The sequence below is a fragment of the Scomber japonicus genome, chromosome 1, assembly GCF_027409825.1.
Source record: "Scomber japonicus isolate fScoJap1 chromosome 1, fScoJap1.pri, whole genome shotgun sequence".
Classification (NCBI taxonomy): Eukaryota; Metazoa; Chordata; class Actinopteri; order Scombriformes; family Scombridae; genus Scomber; species Scomber japonicus.
Window position 1 is genome coordinate 34,144,428 of NC_070578.1, and position 21,702 is coordinate 34,166,129.

The window sequence follows — 21,702 nt, forward strand, 5'->3', positions numbered from 1 at the left end:
GCTCCGTCTTACCCAGACTGGTGGACTCGCTGGTGGTGAGGTTAAGGCTGTGCTGGGAAAGCCCTGGCCCGGGTCCCTGGGTCTGGCCGTGTGTGTGTGGAGGAGGAGGAGAGGATGAGATGGAGGCCTGGGAGCCCGCCCTGCTGCCCTGATTCTCCACCTTCAAACGGTCATTCTCTGCCTTCAGTTTCTCGATCTGCAGCTGTGGTTATACACAAACACTGTTAAATGTACCGTAGCATGAAAAACGGCTTTCAAATTTAACATTTTTACTTTGGTTATAGCTCCTGTGTGCTGGTTGAGTGCTCAAATGTCTCCTTTTACATATGCAGTTTAACCTGAAGATGTTCATTAATTATACCCCCGTCAGTTCAGTTTAATGTAACTACTAATGCAAATAAAACAGCTCAACTCAGCTACAGATACATACTTCTTTTTTTTTACAGATGGAAAAGTGAAAGTTGAAATTTGAATATGGTCAAAATAATCAGGTTTAAATTACTGTTTTTAATTTCCATCATTAAATTTTACATCAGAGACATGAATAAATGTTGACATGGATGAAAAGTTAAAAAAAAACTGCTGCCACACTCTCTAATCAGTGATTTCACAGCTGGTGGTTACCATTAGCCGTCAAACCTGAACCATTATTGTGACATCACTAATTGGGATGCGGATGTGCAGCAGTGACTTTCTTAGCACTGTGATTTAATTCACCTTGTAATGTGAATGACTCTGATATATGTGAGTGTTTGGTGTGTATGCATCCACAGACCTGCATGCGATTCATGGCCTCTCGGAGCTGGTCCAGCTGATGTGCGGAGCTGAGAGCCTCCAGGCGGATATCGGTCAGTTTCATCTCCTTCTCCCTGAGCTCACTGCGCAGCTGCATCACCGTCTCCGCCTCGCTGTCCAAACACTCCGACAATCTGTACACACAAACAGTACAGAACGCAGTTTACATACATGAGACACTGTGATTTAAGCAGCAGTAGTGTAACTTTATATGCATAATAATCCTGCAGTCACACACAGATGTTGATGTGTACATACAGCGTGTTGGAGTGTGTGTTCCTGAGCATGTGGCCGCCGGCTGTGGAGCTGTGGTGTGGCAGTTTCGGAGAGGACGGCAGCGACGAATCCGTCATCTCCTCGATATCAGAGTGGGAAGAAGCCGATTTAGGAGATTTCTTCTTGCTGAAGGCTTGTTTGAAGGAGCTTCTCAGCTGCAGGTAGGAAACATTAAAAAAAAGAGAGAGGAGGTGGTGAGCAGTGGATGGACACGCTCACAAAAACATGCGGCTGAGAGGGAGAGGAGGACTGTGCCGGGAAAACTAGAGGAAAACAGTAGTGAAAAAGTGCAAGTGAGTCACAGGGAGAAAGGGAGTTATGGGTTAATCGTCTTATGACTTGAGCTGCAGCTCTTAACACTGTGTGTGTGTGTGTGTGTGTTATGTTTACATGTGTTTGTGTAAAGCTACTTATCCAAACTTATTGCTCATTGTTTTTTATATTTAAAATACAAAACTTCATGTGAAAACTGGAGCTTGTAGTAAATATCTTGATGTAATAAAGAAGACATATTAGCAAGAGCAGTTCATAGTGTGGTGAGTCCTTTGGGAGACAGAATTTATTTCAGGTTTTTGGACTCAGCACCTGAACAAGAAAGATATGTGTGTATGCAGAGAGTTATGAAAATATATAATTTGTACTATAAGCACTGTGATTGAACCATTTCTTGTTTTACTTGCATAGAGGGCCTCTGATATATAATTAGCCGCTCATTTGCATTTTATCCATATGTCCATGTCACTTTCTAAGCTGTACTACCCCATTAAAAAAAAAAAAAAAAAAAAATCTGGATATTTTTTGGTGAAAATCTGTAAAATAAATAAATAAAAAACAATGAGCCATAGAAACTACTTCATACTTTTAGGTAAGACTCATTAAAATCTGTTTGATTTTCTGATATTTTATGAGGTTGTGTTAAAAGATGAATCACCCTGAAATACTCTTACACTCGTACTGACATGATTTAATGAGTTAATAATGTTTGACAGACTCCTGGGTTCCTCTTTTTACTCCATTAAGAGTAGAAATGGCTCTCTGAACCCAAAACACAATGTTAATTACTGATGTTTTATTTGGCTGGTTGTACAAAACCAAAACACAATCATTAACATCCTTTTTTTATGACAGTGTTGAAGTATTTCAGGGTGTATTTTTTTTTTCCTTTAAGAGCTGGCTCAAAGTCACATAAGACTTGTGTCAAGTGTTTAAAGGGGAAGAAGTGCTGGAGAGGACAGGAAGGACACTACAGAGGCAGCAGAGGAAACAGGAGGAAAAGAAGGAAAAGGAGGTTAGTAACCTAGAAGAGGTTGTAGGAGTTAGGCTGCTCTGTTTCTTTCATTTCACACAGCGTACCATTCTTACCTCATAGACCTGCCACATGAAGCGAAGCAGAGGAAGACAGAGAGACAAAACAGCACATGTTCATATGGGTTCGGGGGTGTGTTAATGTGTTATGGAAGGACGGAGATTAAACTAGAGGCCCCTACAGGACGAAAGCAGATTTGATTTAGACTTCCAGGCAGCTGCGAGCTAATGCTACATCACAACCACCATGAAATCGAGGGGTCTTTCATGATCCATTATAAACTGCTCAACACTCGCAGCCCCTATACACTCCACATCACACACGCTGTATATGAGCACCTGCACGGAGGGGAGTCTCCTGTGGGGTCTCATTTACACAAACTCTGACAGCTGGAAGCACACACACACACACACAGAGGAGGGGTAGTTTATTATCACTGTGACCTAAAGCAGGAAACTCTACACGAGCTCACGTCTTTTTAAAAGCTACAACGAAGCACCACACGGCTCCTGCTAAAACTCAACATAGGGATCGGATGCTGACGACCACGGGCGGCTAACACAACATGGTTTCGGGCTACAGCACAACAGAAGAAACATAAGAAGTTGCGTACTTCATCTTCTCTGACTGATCCTCCGGTGCACAAAAAAGTCTTTAAACAACAAAAAGGGGAAAAAAAAAAATCATGTCTGGAGTTGTAAGTGATGTAAAATATTTTGTTGTATAATCACTAGAAAAACACAACTACCGACTGAGTTAAGATTACAGTAGGACTAAACTCTACCTAATGAGCAATTATGGTAATTTGCAGATCAAAAGCATTTATATATATATGTATTTTTAATGTAGTTAGAACCTGTTTCACATTAAAATATAGTTATTTACATACAAATTTAACCCAATTATAATCCTTTGACCTGCAAATCACAGTACAGTCATTACTTGTTAAATGATTGGACTTGAATGTCACATGAATCCTCAGTGAATTCACCTTTTCTCCAGTGAAAGAAGCCTGAAGAGGAAACCCAAACATGCCAGATCAAGACACATGTGGAAATACGCCAAGAGACAGTAACAAACACATCAAACCACAATGAGTCCCAGCCTTATTATTATCATCACTCTACGCTGTCTGGCATCTTACCCAGTTCTTCTTGTTCTTCTTCTTATTCTTTGCGTCAGAGTCCAAATTGGAGCCCACGCTGGAGTGGCTGGTTGCGCTGGCGACGCTGCTGACACTGTCGGAGGAGTGCTGCCTCCTGATCCTCAGGTCTGGCTGCTGATTCTGCTGCTGCTGCTGTTGTTGATGTTGTTGATGTGTGCTGCCGTTAGTGCCAGCTGAGAGAAGAGACAAGCAAAAAGTATGTTTAACCGTGTTATATTACATTCAAATATACGATATATATGTGTGATATGTCTGGTTTCATGCAGGGTTATTATACTTTTTGACATTTTCATTAGTTTTTATTTCTATTTAGTTTTTCAGTTTGCTTTTTTGTTTCAGTTTAGTTTTAGTTAGTTTAACAAGTGATTTAAGTAGTTTTAGTTGCTTCAGGTATTAGGAGGAAAGCCTTGATTAGTAGAACCTGTAAAAGATGAAATAATGCTGACACTGTTTGTTTATCTCAACAAGTCACACTGAATACTATACTGTACAGTCACCATGGAGACAATGAAAAGAAAACTACAACTAAGCTGATGTTATCTGCAATTCACTTTAGTTCTAGTTAGTTTTTTCATTGTTCATTGTCGTTTTTATTTAGATTTCCTTTTTTACAAAACTTTTATTTGATTTTATTTCAGTTAACTAAATTATTTTTTCACTGCTAGTTTTAGTTTGTCTTAGTTTTAGTTAACTATAATAACCCTGGTTTCATGAAATGTCAAATATCATCCACTCTGGACATGATCGAGGCTTTACTTTGAAATCAGGTGTTTCTTTGCAGGAGTTTATGTCTTAAATTCATTGTCCAGTTCAGGCTATTCCTCATTTAACAACACTACTGATAAACAGGTGAATTTGGGTGTCATGTCCAAGTATGCTGACAACTCTAAAAGAAGAGTTTTAGTGTGGTATGAAAGCTTTCATACTGTTTCAGAGGCCTTTCTAATACAGAAAGTAGCCTCCATGCTGTTCAGAGCTAAAGAGTTAAAATATTTTATTAATAAACTTGTCTACTAGGCCTGTCCAGACATACAGAAAATATTTGCCAGATCAGAACTTTATCTTTTCTATCAATAAAACATTCTGGATGGTTGTCCTCCTGTCAGCGTGTAGGATCTTTGCATCATGTGTCCTGTAATAGCTTTTGTGATGCATTGGTCCATTAAGACGTACATAAAAGAGCACAGGAAGATGCCATGTATCATAATGCAAATAAATGATTATTATCTACAATCAGCTTTAAAGGTACTGGCACACAATTCAACCAGTATCAACTTCAAAATCTCTACTGGATGAATGCAGAGTTTGTCTGTACCTGTTCTCTCGTTTTTAGGTGTGAGCTCAGGTGTGTTGATGACTCCGTTGATAGCAGCTTGAGCGACAGCGTTCTGCTTCTTCAGCAGCTCGATGGTCTTCCTCAGCTCATTCAGCTCCGAGTCCTAACACAGGGACATGAGGAGAGGATCAGTCTGACAGATCTACAGTAAACTTACACTTTGGTTTAACCGACTGTGCTGCAACACAAATCAGAGGAGCTGTTTTTCACCTTCTGCTCTGCTGTCAAGGTGAGGCTCTTCAGTCTGATGGTCATGTTGCCCAGACTCTGCTCAAACGCTGCCACCAGGTGAGCCTGCCGGAGAGAGACACACATGTTAGTGTTTACTACATGCAGTGGTCACAAACATCAATGGAAGGAGCTCAAACTTCCACCAGCACTCAACAGCTCTCAACCTTACAGATCTACAACCTCATTAGATGTTAAAGTTGTAGATTTGTTAACGAAATACTACATACATCAAACACTCTATACTCCATATGTCATCATTTTCCAAGTAGTATAAAAACACAGAGAAAGATACTTATATAACTTATCTTCCAGTTTCTGTTTTCATTTCTACACATCTAGCTAAAAAAACACAGACAGAAGATAAGACAAAACTTCCTCAACTTCACAGGCTGAGATAACCAACATTCAAAAATGTTCCTAATCTAAAATCTTCACTCTGCTAAATATAGTAAAACAATTTTCTCAAAAACATCTTCTACAGATGTATCTATATTGAGAGGAATTCAACCCAGAGTGCATCTCAGTGGTTTCCCCCCCACCAGCTGCTGCTGCTGCTCCTGGAGGGGTAAAAGATGCCATGGGAGAAGAGTACGCTCTCCAGAGGCTCATTTCCTGACAACACAGCTTAAATGACTAACTGCAGAGAGCCAACTGGGCTGCAAATGTTGGATTGGAGTTGATTAAAGAATATAAAAGGGAATGAAAACATCTCCCAATGAGCTGTAGAGCAGGGATACTGAACCTAAACAGGCTGCAGTATCTGAACGTCTGGATCTGAGATAATGTGAGCTTGGGGTTAAAACCCAAACATGACATCAGTGAGGTAACTCTCATACCAAAAATAAAAATATACCCAAACCCAAATAATCATGCAAAATAATAACAGAGTGTGATAAGTGGTTGTCTTCTGTAGGTTCCCACACTGAAGACATCATCTTTCCCAAAGCTCGACCCATTCATTCCTTTTACGGTAAAAAAAATAGTCCTGATGACAACATTTAGTCATCTTTCAGTCATTTTCATGTTCCAACTTGAACTGACAGACGGACTTCTGGCTGAGATAGTGAAAAGAGTCTGTGGGTCAAGCTGAAAGAGGAGCTACTGTTTCTTTATTTGTACTTTATAAATAAATTAACTTTAATGAGCTTATAAGGCAGGCGGGACTGGGTGCAAATTCCACACTGTCTGACAGTATAGTTTATATTCTGTATCAGCTGTTTCCAACTCTTAACTGAAGCTGTTTACACTGATTAGAAATACACTAAACATAGTCATGGTAGCACTGTGAAATTGGAAATATTGTATGTCTTGTGCACATTTTATACATTTTTATACATTTATACATTTATTGTTTCCTTCAAATTCAGTGTGACATAATGGGTATCATTGATGATTCACTACTGTAGAATTTAAAATATACCTATATGAATTTAAGAGGTTAAGAAATGCAAAGACATCAGCATCATATGTGAGAAAAACTACAATAATAATGAAATGAAGTGAAAAAATATTTATGAAAAATGTATGAGTGCTAACCTGTTTGCCTCTATTTGGATTGCAGTTGGAGTGTTAAACTAGGTGAAGTCTGCTGATTCGTCACTTTATTAGGCTTTAGACTTAACCCATAAATAGTCTGCAGATGCCCGCAGGGAGGGAGTGTGGGGGTGTGTGGGTGTGTGTGTGGGTGTGTGTGTGTGAGTTGAGTAGCGTGTTGACGGATGTGTGATTCAAGCCGTGACTCTTTGCAGCAGAAGATGTTCTTAGATTCTCGGCCTCGGGGGGCTTTGAGGTATGTTCCGATAATTCATCCGTCTGTTGTGTGTAATCAAATATTTAAGCAGAGCCCCTCCCCTCCCACCTTCTGACCCCCCACTGCCAGATCTACTGTATCCTATCTGTGTTTTTCTTTCAACACTAAAACACCACACCTTCCTGTATCCAGGCGTCGTTAGCTGTAAATCTTGAGTCCACATCTGGGACAGTCCCCTCAGCAGTGTGCCGAGACTTGACTCCCTGCTGTAATTTAATACCTTTGCCTTCCTTCCATATCTCTAATCCGCAGTTAAAACACCAGCGTGCACCGACTCCGGTAGCAGATTACAGGCGGAGCGTGGCGAGACTTGTGCAATACGGAGAGTAGAGTGGCAGAAAGGATCGTGTCTGGAGACGCTCAGAGAGGTTTTTCTGATGGTTCTGCCAGATGTAAAATTACACCTTCTAGGAGTAAAGTGCTGTGTGAGAAGCTATCTGTTCAGTATTTGATGAATATCACAAAATGTTCTTGCCAAATTTTACAGCGTCTTAAAGCCGCGTATGTCTTTTGGCAGAACAATTTAAATTTTTGTCTGCTTCAAGTCGTAACATTGATTACAGGCATTTTCTGAAATTATTTTGTACAAATACAATAATTACATGCTTTTCATTTTCACTTTCAACAGCTCATAACTGTATTAGAGTTGGAATTTGCACCTTCAACAGATCAACCTATTGATTTTTTTTTCAGAGTCACATTTTCAAATCTAGAAAAATGTTGATGTTGTCCTCCTTAAATTAATGGAATATGTCTCTGATGTGGTTCATAAAGTAGTAAAAAAAAGAAACAACAGTATAATTTTTGATTTATTTGTTATATAATATGCTCTATACCTCAATATTAGATTGGTATAATATAATGTCTAAAATCATTTTTGGCACATGTACTAAGGCTGTTTTGATTGAAATTGCACAGCTTTTAATAAGTGTGCTACTAATTATTTTCTTGGAGCGATTAACACTGGAAATGTTTGTTCAGGACTCTGAGTATGTGTGTGTTGTGTGTGTATGTATGTACTTGCTCTCTTACATTGGCACTCAGCTGTGTCGTCAGGGCGGAAACTTTTTCCTGGGAGGCATCCAGCTCCCGGCGTAGTTTGCGGATCTGGGGACGTAAAAAAGCCCAACATCAAACAACACCAAGACAAAAGCATAAATACCTGTTTCATAAAAGCATGCAAAGCCAAACAGGCATCACACATACACACGTATCCAAAAAAAAAAAAAGTACAGTAGCAACAAATGAGGGAGGCTCCCAGATTGGAGCTCTGATATGTTGACTCTTAAGAGATGAAACATAGCGGATGCATAAAAGAGCATATACAGGTGTACACAGGTGTTCAGAGAGAGGAACAAGGGCTTGTTACAGGGTCAGTCACAATACTGTTACACGTGTAACTAGATACAACTGTGAAAACGCCCCCATGTTCCAACAAGTCCGACTACTGCACACAGAAAATTAAAGAGCTGGGTAAAAACACAGGATGGCGAGGGTGGTGGTGGGCGTGTTGATGCTTACCTCCGATTGAGACTTCTCCTCGTTCTGTAAAAACAAACATCAGAAGAAGAGAAAATCATTAGAGGACGCACAGACTGAATCCTGACATGCTTTCATAAAAAAAAAAAAAAAAAAGAGGAGCAGCCGGAGGTCAGACTGCACATGTCCTGACTCCTGCTTGATTTATTAGCTCCATGGAGACGAGCTTTATAAACTGTAGAGGAGATTGTCTGGTATAATATGTCTGGAAAACAGAGATATCCTCCTGAAGGCATTTCACTCACATTTTTGTGTGAGTGTGTGTGTGTGTGTGTGTGAGTGAGTGTGTGTAGATCCTTTTGTTTCCACTGGCTGCACACACAGAACAATAGTAAGAAAAGACAGCAAGGGAAATTCATCGAGAGACGCTTGCACGAAAACAACACGCCCTGCTGATGTTCATCACAACACAGCAACATGCAACACCCACAATTTACATGTAAACAGGCTGCAACAGGCTGCTCCTGGAAATGTTTCTCATAACCTGATCAAAGCTGTTTTTAGAGTTATTGCTGAGCGGTCGACTGAAGGTTAAATTCAGTTCATTTTGGGACTAAATGTATCAGTTTTATGCCTTTTAAAATGTCATACTTTAGTGCTATCAAGTAGTAGTTTCCACAATGACACAATCATTGTCTCAGTCTTGGAGGAAACTTGTATTAGTGGAATCATTTAAAAGATGTTATCACTTTAAATGAGATGTAAAAAATGAGCCTGACTAACATGGTACTTTTGAGGCAAATATCAGTATCATTATTTGAGAGTAAAAAAAATGGATATGAATTATATCAGCAGCTTTTTTTGTACATAAATAAGCATTTTTTTTTAATAAAGATCTTAAGAATGTGACACAGATATGATTGTATTAAGTTAACAGTTTAAAATTACCCAGTGCTCTCTGGTTGACATATTTTATTATGTAGTGTGGACACGGTTTTAAATGACTGCAAATACATCTTTGGTATGTCTGAATTGCAATTTTCTTTTCTTACTTGTCTGCCAACAGATGCTGATACCATATATCTGTGGTAAACTGATATCAGCTGATATTAGCTGTTCACTATATATTGATCAGGCTCCAGAGTGGAACCATGCTTTTTGCAGCTAAATCTTTGTTACAGACTTTTCATCAGGATGCAAAGTGATGAATGCAAAACAGAGACAATATGTAAAAAAAATACAGATTTCACTGAAATCTGCAGGAAACTTCAGGCCATGAGATATCCTTAATTTTTTTTTTCTCATCAACATCTGGCTAATCTATGCAATCTATTTCATAAAGCAGTGTACATTCTGATGCATATTTATAATATTAAAATAACAAATTCAGTGGATTATAAAGCCTTGATGTGCCTCTGAGTGTAGTTCTTTCTTCTCCACATCATCTCTCTGTGACAGTAGCAACAAAGCAGAAAAGCTGATAATTAATGATTTTTTTTTTCTAAAGCAGGTTTCAACAGCCTAATATGTCTGTGCTTGTAGAGCAGTGTTGAACCACATGTGCTGTGTCGCTTGAGCGGATGGATGGTTTACAAAGTGCCATCTGTCTGCACACTCAAACAGAGCTGTCAATCACACACATATGACCAGCTGATCCCTGACACACAAACAGAGAAACCTGTCTGTCATGGAGAGACAGACAAAACAAAAGTCTGAGCATGACACAAAATCCTGGACCAGCACTTCACAAATAAGCAATACCATCATTTATCAACATCATGGCAGCTAAGCCAAGTGTTTACATGCCTTTTCTTTTTAAACAGAAAGGAAAGAGAAATAAAGTCTTTGGGAAAAATATGCTACATTGGCTACGGTACAATTGGTTTTCAGATACAAAGCATCTGATGGCACATGAATGCACATTTAAGGAGACAGCAGCATCAGACAGCCATGACATCTTTACATTATATCCTATATGTTTCACTGACAGGAATATTTAACTCCAACAGAATACAAAAAAGCAACATAATGAAGCACTACTGCACCCTACAGTCCTCTTTCTCAACCCTACCGTTTGCTGCCAGGATGTGACGGTGCCCGTCAGAGATAAAGTCGCCATCATTTTGCCTCCACTCTCTTCTCCCCTCAAATCTGTGACTCTCTGGCTCAAAAGGACCATCCAGTGCAGAGCAGAGATCTACTGTCTGAGAGTTTCTCTGCTTCACCTGCCCAGGTGAGTAAACCAGCCCACAGAGGGAGGAGCATCTGACTCTGACTGGCTACTGTGTATATGTGGGCTGTCCCGATATATGATTACAGAAGAGTGTTTGAGTCAAATCTCTGGATGGATTAGGGGGGTAAATGTGTAACAGCAAAATTGCCTACTCAATACTATTTCATAACTTTGAAAGCAAAAGGAGAAACTGGTTGTTCTGGTTTCTATATGAATTGTGGAGCTATGTGAAGTGAGCAATACTTGCTGCTTTGAAGCCACAATAGTAAATGCTGTCAATATTTGAGGGTCATAAACATGCCGTCATAATGTATCTGCCCATTTCGAGATGTCTCAATGAGTAAAATGTCTCAACAGCTATTGGACGGATTGTGATGAAATGTGGCGCACACGTTCATGCCCCCCTGAGGAAGTTAAATCACTTTTCATCCAGCTTCAACATCAGATCAAAATGTCATTTTATCCAGTTATTAGGTGTATGTCCAAATAAACCAAAACTAATGCCATTACCATCAGCCTCACCTGTATCTGTGCTAATTATCAAATGTTTGCATGAAAATACCATAAAGTAAGATGGTGAACACCACACCAACATGTCAGCAGTTAGCTCAAACCACCACTATGCCTAATTGTAGCTTTGCAAATCTTCCTGCATGGTTATAGACTAGAGCATTATCTGTATCATCTTGTTGAAGAATCATGACTGAGAAATGTGCTGTGTGGGACAAATTGAAGTTAAAAAAGTAAATGTCACTGCCATCTGGTGGACAAATAATGTAACTGCAAAACAAAATGTATCTGAAGATATAGTAATTAAAGTTAAAGCAGTGCTTCAGTTTTAATACTATACTCCAGGTATTGTTTCCACAATATCCAACCTGAATTAACTCTTGATGTTTTGTGTGCATACTCACCGTGGAGTAAATAGAAGAAGTGCTGGAGACCAGAGACAGGGATGATCCATGAACTGAAGAGACAAAAACCACAAGTAAAAGTAGGGATTAGAAAGTACACAATAACATTAATAAGACTGTAAACAGACCCCACACAGTCTCCCAACACAACCCACCCATCCAGCTCCAACTCTGCCCACCCAACAGTGTTCCTCCCGCCTGCCCCGACTTGACTACCCGCCTCCTCCCGAGTATAATGACTGCAGCTCGGCAGTCATAAAGATAAAACTCCTACACGTTGCAGTCGGACTGTGGCACAACTAATGACAGACTGAGCATTACTCTGCTAATGACTCAGCCACTAATCGTACATCAAAGGCCGAGCCACAACGCCAGCACTGTTTTCTGCCTGGGAGCAGATTAGAAAAGGATCAGGAGTGTGATGTCATCAGCCACACGGAGAGGTTGTGCTGATCCCCGACAGATTCATTCATTCACCTCACAGGGAGCAGACGGAGGTTTACTGAGAATTTACTTTTATCTCACTTTGGGTCTAGAAAGCAAGGTGTGCTGGAGGCCACATTAAAGGAGAATATTGATTCAGACTCACTGCTGTGTGGTTTGGATTCATCAACCAGCTTCTTAAAATCAAGATTGTTTTAACATGTCGTCATTGTCACTGTGTTGTATTAAACTTAATTGTATAAGATGACAGATACACAATGAGACTTGCTTCTATTTCTTACTATAGATATCAGGCGATTGGCGTCAAGCAGGTTATAATGTAATGTAGCAGAGGAAGATAACCAATATCGTATCTTATGTTCTGCAATATGCTCTGTTTTGATCTGAGAGATGATCAATAAACAGGAACTGAGTTTTATTGTGTTCATCAATCATGGGTCATTTTGTGGTTATTTGCTGCTTTGACTTTTCTGTTAAATCCAGTTTATATGGGATAAGGAGATTTGAGTTGGCAAAGTTGTATCCTTCCTTTATTACAAACATTGTTTCTCTCAGTTGTCTGTTTCTTGGCTTTTCAACCATTTTCAATTTATGTCTGTTTGACTTTTTATTTTTTTACGCTTGTGTACCGATACATAATGTTGCAAGTGAGAAAAATTTACTTTCATCTAGAAAATAGAGAAGAGTGAGAAAGTGAGAAAAGCTCACATGAGTTTGTTTTGCTCCTTAGTTACACAGATAGTGGTTTATCATTGTCAATATATGAATAATCTTTATCAGAGCTTATGGAAAAACCATAATAGCCATAGCATTATTGCACTGAGAGTTTAATTTGAATTAAAAACAGGTTTCTTCTTGTTCACTATAATGCATTATCCATATAAGTTGTTTTGCAAACAATCAAAGCATATAATTCAGGCCATTTCTCTTCTAAAAAAGCATTTTTTAAAAAAGTCTTCAATAACTTCAGCCAAGATTACTATGAGCAGAAAATAGGAGCTCTTACATAAGAAACTTTATACTTTCATCTCCAAGAAATTAGTATGAAGAATCAGTAAATCTCTAATGGAAAATGTGGTTTCTACAGATATAAGAACAAGGTGAGCATGTACAAAGGTGAGTGGGTGTGTGTGTGTGTGTGTGTGTGTGTGTGTGTGTGTGTGTGTGTGTGTGTGTGTGTGAGAGGGGAGGGGTGAGGTGACAGAGTGTAGTGGTGTTGCTCTCAAACAGGTCAGGTCTGACAAAGTGTTGGGTGGATGATGTGACTTTTGTCCCGTCAATCTAACAACAGTCAGGTAACTCTACACTTCGGTGACATTCAGATGTACACACAAACAGACACACACAGACACACTGCAATAAAGCACACAAAGAGAGAGAAAGTAATATTGCAGGTTTCTTGTGTGTCATCACCTCTCTCTCACGCCTCTAACTGTGATCCCTGTAATTATCTCCTGTTAAAGTGAAAGGGATTCAGTGAGCTGGGAAAGAGAGGAGACATATGCAAGTATGCTACGGTGGGGGGGGGGGGGCACGGCACATTTATAACAAGTTAGTGTCTGTGTTTCTGTTCATGTACCTTCACACCGCCAGGCAACGCTCAACAGGCATGTGCTTGAGACGCATGTCATTTAAGGTAGCTGGTACAATAGATCATTGACAGCTCTATCATTCTCTTAGGTAACAAAATGGAGCATCACATACATGATGAGACAAATGCATTGCCCTGAGTGCTGCAAAATTTAACACATGGATGATTTCCATAAAAAAATAACTTAAATCTGTGTCGAAATACATTTAAGGTCAAATAGTCACGTATCATCTTAAATGGCTCAAAGATGTGGTGAGAAATGTAATCATCTAAACAATTATTGTTCAATTAGCTCAAAGATAAGCATCAAGCTGAGTTTTAAGTGTGTGATATTATATGACATTTGTATTATTTTTCAGTTTCTTTTTTGTATTTTCTCCAAATATGAACTGAAAAAAAAGCAATACATTACAGCTTCATAATAAAAACTGCACATAAGAATATTTCTGAGATTCTGCAGTTTGTATTTCTTGCTTTTGATAATGTGGTTGAAGTTTTTTTTTTCTTTTGGACATGAATGGCCTTTTTATGGTCTCATACTATTCATATTGAATTCCCTCAGTGACTTGAAACAGTTTTTTTATTACAGAGTTTTATACTAAAGAACGTGAGATGTGCCAAAATGCTGATGTACAGAACCACATATACATCTGGTCAAGTTGAACTGATTCTCACAGGACGTTTTTTTTTTTTTTCTTTTTCTTCACAATCTGGGCTTTGTTGGAGTTTGGAGTTGGAGTCTGAATTTACAAGGTTTCTTAAAGGACTCGCACACAGCTGATCCCTAGAGGGCGTTTACAAAACCAGTTTTAGTGTCAGTGGATTTGATCTTCAGCTCTTTGTGTGTCGCTCATGTTGCCCTCTTTCCACTATTTATCCCTCCCTCCTTCACTTGCAGGCTGCAGGACTGTGCAGCATTGTGTCTTTCTCAACTGTCAGGTGTGTAATCAGTAATGTGAAGTTCATGTGAGAAGTATTCAGCTCACTTTCATTGACCTTGGAAGAGGGAGTGTTTTCAACCGTTTTCAACAGTTGACTACCAAGTCACATGGCGTTACCGACAACTGAGACTTGCTTGGTTGCATTGTTTATGGTCATTGTATGTTGTTAACAGAACTGCAAGTTCACTGGCAACTGTGTGTGTGTCTTTTTTTAACATTATTAAAAGAGTTTAAGGCTGGAGTTTGTTCCTCTAAATCAAAGCGCAGTGTTTCCATGGCTAGGAGGATTGAGCCGACTCCAGCGGAGTACCCTCGTCTCAGCAGAGAGTCTGCCTGCTGGTGGGAAAAGCACGGCTGGGTACTTTTCCCAATAAACAAGCTTATGAAAAAAACAAAGCCGAACCAAAGCAGATTATGGATTTCTAAGGGGATAGAGGGCTTTTCTTAGAGGAGCGGTTGTAATCCTCCCTAATGTTCTATAAACAAATGGAATAATAATTCTTTTGGCAAAGGGATGTGGAATAAGGAAAGGGAGGGTTCACTCATACAAAGATGGAGGTATTAAAGTCTTCAAAAAGGATTACACCTAATTACCGATTTCACCAAATGACTGTGGAAAATAGGGCTAGGACTCACACAGAGTCAATGAATATTCACTACACTTGTCCTATATCCATCCATCCATCCATCCATCCATCCTTCTCTTGTCTCCTCTTACCTTCCTCGAAGCCGTCCCTGAAGGAGCCCGATCGGCTCATGGTGCGAGTCTTCTCGTCGAGCGACATGCAAGAGTTTCTTAGGCGGTTGTCGCCATCAAAGGTATCCTGATTGGTCAGGCTGTTGTTACGCATACCGGCGAGGTTGATCTGAGCTGCTGAAGTCGGGCTGGATGCTGTGAAAATAATACAGGAAATTAAAAAATATTTTCTTTATTGATTCATCTGATTGTTTGGTTTATAAGATGTCAGAAAACAGTTTTGAAAAATGGCCAGTGAGGCAAAGTTTCCAAACAAATCATCACATTTTGGAGGAGGAAACTAGAGAATGTGCAGCATTTCATCTGATAAACGACTTAACTGATATTTTACTCTATATTTATCAATTTGGCCAATCATTTTATTACTATAATGATATAACTTCAGTCACATTTTGCTAAGAGATGTTTAATCCACTTAAATGTAGAATAAGACTTATGGTTGATGCAATGAGTTTTAAAACTTGAGTGAATAAACTTGAGCTCAAAACAAATGAATCCCAAGTAAATAAACGTGGAGTGCTGGGTTTTGGTGGTTCATACCAAGCTGTCCAAAGTTGAAGCGGGTGCCAGAGGGGGAGGTGAGGCTGGAGCCGGGGGAGAACGGGGAGTTACCGACTGATTCCTGCAGCCCGCTTGTGGAGTGGGAGCGAAGCCAATCACGGCTCTCCTCGTGACCTCGCAGCTGAGGGGACGGGCCATACCTACAGGAAGTCAAAGAGAAAGTTAGCGATGCAGTGAGGACTCAATAGAGCAGCTACAGTGTGATTTCGGTGCTTTTTATAGAAGATTAATTCTGAATTCAGATTTCTATGATTGTCACAATGAATGGATTTTTTTTTTCTTTTAAGCAGTCAGATTAGTAGCCGGGATCATCAGATGAATCAGAAGCTGAAACAAGGAATTACAACAATGTGAACATAGCCTGAATCTCAGCTGTGAGCAACATAAACTTGAAAAGGGGAAAAAGCAGAAAAGAAGCCAAAGAAAATTTGACCCCCAAAAATCAAGCCAGCTACAATATGACACAGTGACAGCTCTGTACGATGACAAAGTGACATGCTTCCTCACAGAAGCACAACGACAACAACACAGGTGCCAAACATAAACATAAATGTCAAAAGCATTTTTTTAATTTTTTTTTCAAGCGTGAGCACAAGCCTCGAAGAGTGAATGTAGACGTAGAAACAAAAGACAAAACATTTTGGTGAACCAGTGTGTGCAAAAGCGCAACGGCAGGAAGTGAAGTCAGTACCTGAGTCCCTTCTTAGGCAGAGTGTTTCTACCACAGTGTGGCCCGCTGTGGGAGAGAAACACTTCAGATGGGGAAAGCAAAGGAAACAAGGAGGCAAGGGAACATGTGGCTGTATCTCTTAACAACTACCTATTCATATTTTCAACTTGCAACAATGTTTTTCTCATCAATACTACTCATCTACTGCAAAAAACTTCCATCTTGTATGTATTGTTTGTCTTTTTCTGAGTGCTGAAATGTTATTTTCTTCAACTTTTTTGATACCAGAAAATGCTTTTAAGCTCAGTAGACAAAATGTCCTTAAGATGGATATTTTTACAATGTAAATTCAACAAAGAGCATCCTATTCTAGCCTGTTGGGTAAATGTGAACATATAACTCTACCACCAGGTGGCAGTATTTAAACACTCATCACAGGCTACAGCGAACCACTAAACAAAAACAGAGAAGCTGCCAACATCCACACAGACAACCACACATTTACGGTCTCACAAATTTCCATTCATACAGGAGCTCTAGGTCCTAAAAATAACCACAAACTGCCACACAGAGCTACACACTTCCACAGAATAATCACAGGACACAATGAGGTACCACACAGAGCTAGTCTCTGCGGTTGGTTGGTGGTGCTCTCTGTGTGGCAGCAGGTGGTGTTTTTCATAGGAACCTCCACAGCTGTCTCACCAGAAGCCTAACACTGCACACAGGTACATTTACCTGTCCTGTTTCCGAGGTAGCGTGTTTCGGCTGAATATAGGGCTAGCGGAAGGAGAGGAGAGGGGACTGATGGAGACAGGAAGGAAAACGCACAACAGACAAAGAGAAAGAAAGTTTTAGAGAATAAAGTAGATGAAGAAATCCTTTTCAGCACAGAGGTCAACTGCAAGATACTTCAACGACCAAGTTAATAAGGGAGCTGAGTGAGGATGGTGATGTCATAGCCTCAAAGCTTCGTCTCCAGATGCTATAATGTTTCCTCTGAGACATTCCTGTCACATTACACAGTCAACCTGTCAGGGTGGAATCTGCTACAATGACCACAATTACTGCATAATCGACGAGGACGCCATGGGATTTTGTTTTTTTTCTGTTTGAGTGCAGAGAGAATACAAACAAGAAGTAACACCTCGCAGCAACAGATGCTTTTATGCATCATCACAATCCTGGATTCCTTTAAAAGGAATTAATATCAGAAGTGAGAGGCGCTGGACGAAGTGCTTATATCCTTTACTCAAATAAAATTAACAATGTGTACATAAATAAAAGTACATGTATCAGCAAAATGTACCAAAAAGTAATAGTACTTTTAAAGCATTATGTACATTATGTTGTATTATTATTCCTGATGCATGTGCATTAATCTTGTTTCATCTGTAACAAGGGATTATATATGTATATTTTCTATGCCTTTAATAACAGTGACAGTTTAGAAGTGACAGAAAACGAGGGGAGAAAGAGAAAAGGAATGAAATAAGGTCTGGTGCCGGAATCGAACTGCCGGCATCGCGGTAATGTGGCACGCATCTTAACCAGTAGGCTTAACCAGTACACTTTGGGATCCCATTTTTCTAAATGTATCAAGGGTTTTGTATGTTAAATCCTAACCTGCAAAGTAGTAACATGAGCTGGCAAAGTAGAAGTAAACATTGGTCATTATATTACAATGAAGCAGAAGTATTAAAGCAACACTGTGTAACTTCTGAAATATAGCAATATAGCATTCATTCTTTCTTTCATTCATTATAGCATTCAAAAGCAGTTCAACACGCTCAGGGGTTTACAGCCTTACCTGGTATGTATGACCAGTGGCTTATAGTGTCTAATAATGTTAGAAAACTATATAGAAATAACTATGTAGCAAACATTGGTGACCTTTTTCCCTGACTGCATGACTCTTCTCTACTAGCACTATTATTACACTACATTTTTATTGCTACTTGTGGCCACAGAGGCTGCTGCTCAGCAGAAGTTACAAAGAATTGCTTTAATTGGCATAAAATGAAAATATGTGTACTCAAGAAGACTCTGGTTTATTACAAATCGTGTCTTATTTCTCTTTATGTGTTCTCTACCTTAGTGAATACACAGTTATTATTATAGTAATTATATAATATTAAAACTCTGAAAATTAGACCAAAGTTATAATAAACCAGAGTTATACTTAAAGTGATGCACTTGGCTGAACATACTCTTACAACAAGGTGCAAACCGGTGTGAGCATCATTACGAGCCCATCATTATTAAACAAGTCCTGTAAATCCTCCTCATATACCACATGGATGAAGGCAAGATGTAACATTTGAGAACAGATGACAGGTTTTTGGGTTCTTCAGGAAAAGGAAACACATTTTTCTAAAAATAAACACAAAGAAAATCTGAAGGATGTGACTCATGTCTTTCCTGTGTGACCTCACCTTTCGGACATGCCAGTCTTGACGCTGCCGGTACGACCCAGGGCGGACAGGGTGTCCTCCCTGTGGGTCCCATGAACGCCGCCTCCTCCGGCGCTGCTCAGGCTCATGTCGATGGACTCGCTGCTGGTGTGCATGCTGCTTACGGAAGGGTAGCCCATGCTGCCCGCCCCGCCGTGTCCACCCAGCGTGCTTTCCCTGCTCTGGGCGGAGGAGCCACTGAAGGTGGTGCCCCACGTCAGACTGTTGGAGGGTCCGGTGGAGGAGTAGACAGAGCCGGGACTGGAGGCCTGTGGAGGGGCAGAGAAGAAGTTATAGTTTTAAACATCAGAGGTAGCCAATCATTTGACAGCAATTTTAATCATTAATTTATTGGTCAAGTCAAATATAGAATATACTGCTTTTCTCTCTTTTTATATCTTTGGTTTATATCTTTGACTTTTGGTCCAACTAAACAATAAATTTGAAGATGCCATGTGGGGCCATCTGTCTAAACTATCTTCTGACGTCTGAGGAGTGTGTGATTAATAGAAATTAATAAATTAATGAGTAATGAAAACATAAGTCATCATAAGTTACAGTCATCCGATCCCTAGCCAGTTATGTTTTTAATCATATTTGGTCTATATGCTATAAAACAATAGACTGCTTTCTGTTTGTAAAGACATGATTGGTCTACTTGCTACAATGCCCCATGTTTCACCTTGTGATTCATTACCGATCTGATAAAGTGTTATGAATCATGTGAGAACACGACAGAGTGATCGTGACTGAGCATGCTCACAAACATCTTCTCCATTACATTGCAGCATGTAGCCGTCAGTTATTCAAACACTGCTCGTCTGTTCACAGGGAACACGCTCATTAGTAGCTCGAGGAATCTGCTGTGTTTGGTGCATTAGTCAGGTGAGAACAAAATCCTCCTTGTGTCCCCGCCAAAGACGTCATTAACTCTGTAAACACCTCCCAACATCCTCAGCACATATACACTTAATCATCCCTAAGCTAACAGGTAAACATAATTATTTTTAATCCTAAATCCAAACTTAATGCTCTTTCTTGAGAATTGCGCTGAGTTGAGTCACAGCTGACCATAAGCCTTATTGTTTAAGTGTGAAAATGACAGTTGACAGTAGCTCTAAAGTTAAATGTTAAAATAACCCAATATAACAGATAGCTAATTTAGTCAGTTCTGTGGAGCAAAACAGAACAATACATGTATTGTAGTCTGCAGTCTGCAGCCATGCTAGTGAGTCTGTAATTAAGCAGAGAGGTGCTTTGAGCTAAATGCTAACATCAGCAATAACATGCAATACTAACATGGTGATGTTTAACGGGTGTTGGTATTTGCAATAGTTATCATCTTAGCTTAATATGCTAACATTTGCTAGGCAAGGCAGTTTTAATTATATAGCGCATTTCATACACAATAGCAATTCAATGTGCTTTACATAAAACAGAAAAACATGTAATTTGAGAAACATTAAAACATACAATTAAGCCCCCACACTAATAATAAAAACAGAATACAGAAAAATAGAAAGAGAGAAATGCTAGATTCTATGCTAGATTAAATTTATGTTAGATTCTGTCTATGCTAGCTATGCTATTCTATCTATGCTAGATTAAATCTTATATTTAATGCTCTATTCTAGCAGCTAGAATAGAGCATTAAATATAAGATTGCAGCATAAAATAATGATTTGCTTTAAAATCCAAATTTAAGCTAATAAGCATTAAACAAAAAGCAGTCATGAAATAAAGTACTGGACTAATAAAAATGTTGATTTGGTGGTGTTAGAAGAAAAGTTAAAGGGTCATGAAGGTGAGAACGTGAATATGAGGACTAAGTTTAATGGCAGTCCATCCAATACAACTACAGAACCACAATTTTCAGCCTCTTGGTGGCACCTTGAGGCATTAATATTTTTGTCCTAATGGCAATCCACCAAATTGGCCAACTGACAGGCCAGATTTGTGATCCCGAGAGCCACGTCACTCATCTCATACTCAACTGAATCAAATGCAACTTAAAAATACACCCAAAAAAATAAAATGTTTTCCTTCTTTTCACAGTAAGTAGTGGGTGGTGGGCAGTTGAGAATGAGTACAGCTAAAAATAGCAGCGTAACTAATGAATAAGTGGCTGCTCCTGTGACACAGTTCTGACAACAAAACCAGGCTATTTCTTCTGAAGAAATGACATTTCATTTTTAAGATTTATGAGACAAAAAAACCCAGAAGAATAAACAAAACACAAAGATAGTAGTAGTTAACCATCACTCCACATTGTGTATGCTCAAGATTTATCAGATAATTACTGCCACAAAGTATAGTGTATGATTACCACAAAGAAGTCAGTCTTTCTGGAGCTTGTGGATGATCTAAATATCTAAGTTTATGCCTCATTATTTATAGATTTAAGCTGACACAGATGCATTGTCTCCAATCTTGTTCTGCTCACCTGCTCGCTACCCAGCGTTCCCATCCCCGATCCCAGCGCTCTGCCCCCAAACAGGGGGCTGCTGGTCTCGCTATCCACGCCTCCAAGCCCTGCGTCAGGGGACTCCAGCACTGTGGTCACATGATTCATAGTAGCGTGGGGGTTGGAGATAACAGTGGAGTTCTTCATGTTTTCAGCTGTGGTGACTGGAGCCTGTTTGCTGGGCTTCCCACCAAACAACCTGCAATGAATCAAGGAGAGAAAAAAAAAAAAGATGAAGTGGGTCTAAAATACACATAAAAGAGCAGGAATAAAGGG

At 39.5% G+C, this 21,702-nt stretch overlaps 1 protein-coding gene across 2 annotated transcripts in view; it reads right to left on the reverse strand.

Annotated features, from left to right (window-relative positions):
* The window catches only part of nav2a (neuron navigator 2a), a 62,054-nt gene that overhangs the window by 8,068 nt on the left and 32,284 nt on the right, over positions 1 to 21,702 (reverse strand). The window contains exons 8-21 of one of the 2 annotated variants that reach the window (XM_053324535.1): positions 21,406 to 21,625; positions 18,945 to 19,231; positions 16,531 to 16,575; positions 15,819 to 15,979; positions 15,240 to 15,413; positions 11,546 to 11,598; positions 8,441 to 8,464; positions 7,952 to 8,026; positions 5,089 to 5,172; positions 4,858 to 4,981; positions 3,522 to 3,715; positions 1,054 to 1,226; positions 776 to 929; positions 13 to 202 (exon numbers count right to left, since the gene is read on the reverse strand). In XM_053324535.1, coding sequence (XP_053180510.1) covers positions 13 to 202; positions 776 to 929; positions 1,054 to 1,226; positions 3,522 to 3,715; positions 4,858 to 4,981; positions 5,089 to 5,172; positions 7,952 to 8,026; positions 8,441 to 8,464; positions 11,546 to 11,598; positions 15,240 to 15,413; positions 15,819 to 15,979; positions 16,531 to 16,575; positions 18,945 to 19,231; positions 21,406 to 21,625 — 1,958 coding nt within the window. The remainder of the gene's footprint in view (positions 1 to 12; positions 203 to 775; positions 930 to 1,053; positions 1,227 to 3,521; positions 3,716 to 4,857; positions 4,982 to 5,088; positions 5,173 to 7,951; positions 8,027 to 8,440; positions 8,465 to 11,545; positions 11,599 to 15,239; positions 15,414 to 15,818; positions 15,980 to 16,530; positions 16,576 to 18,944; positions 19,232 to 21,405; positions 21,626 to 21,702) is intronic. The other variant, XM_053324536.1, reaches the window with a different exon arrangement.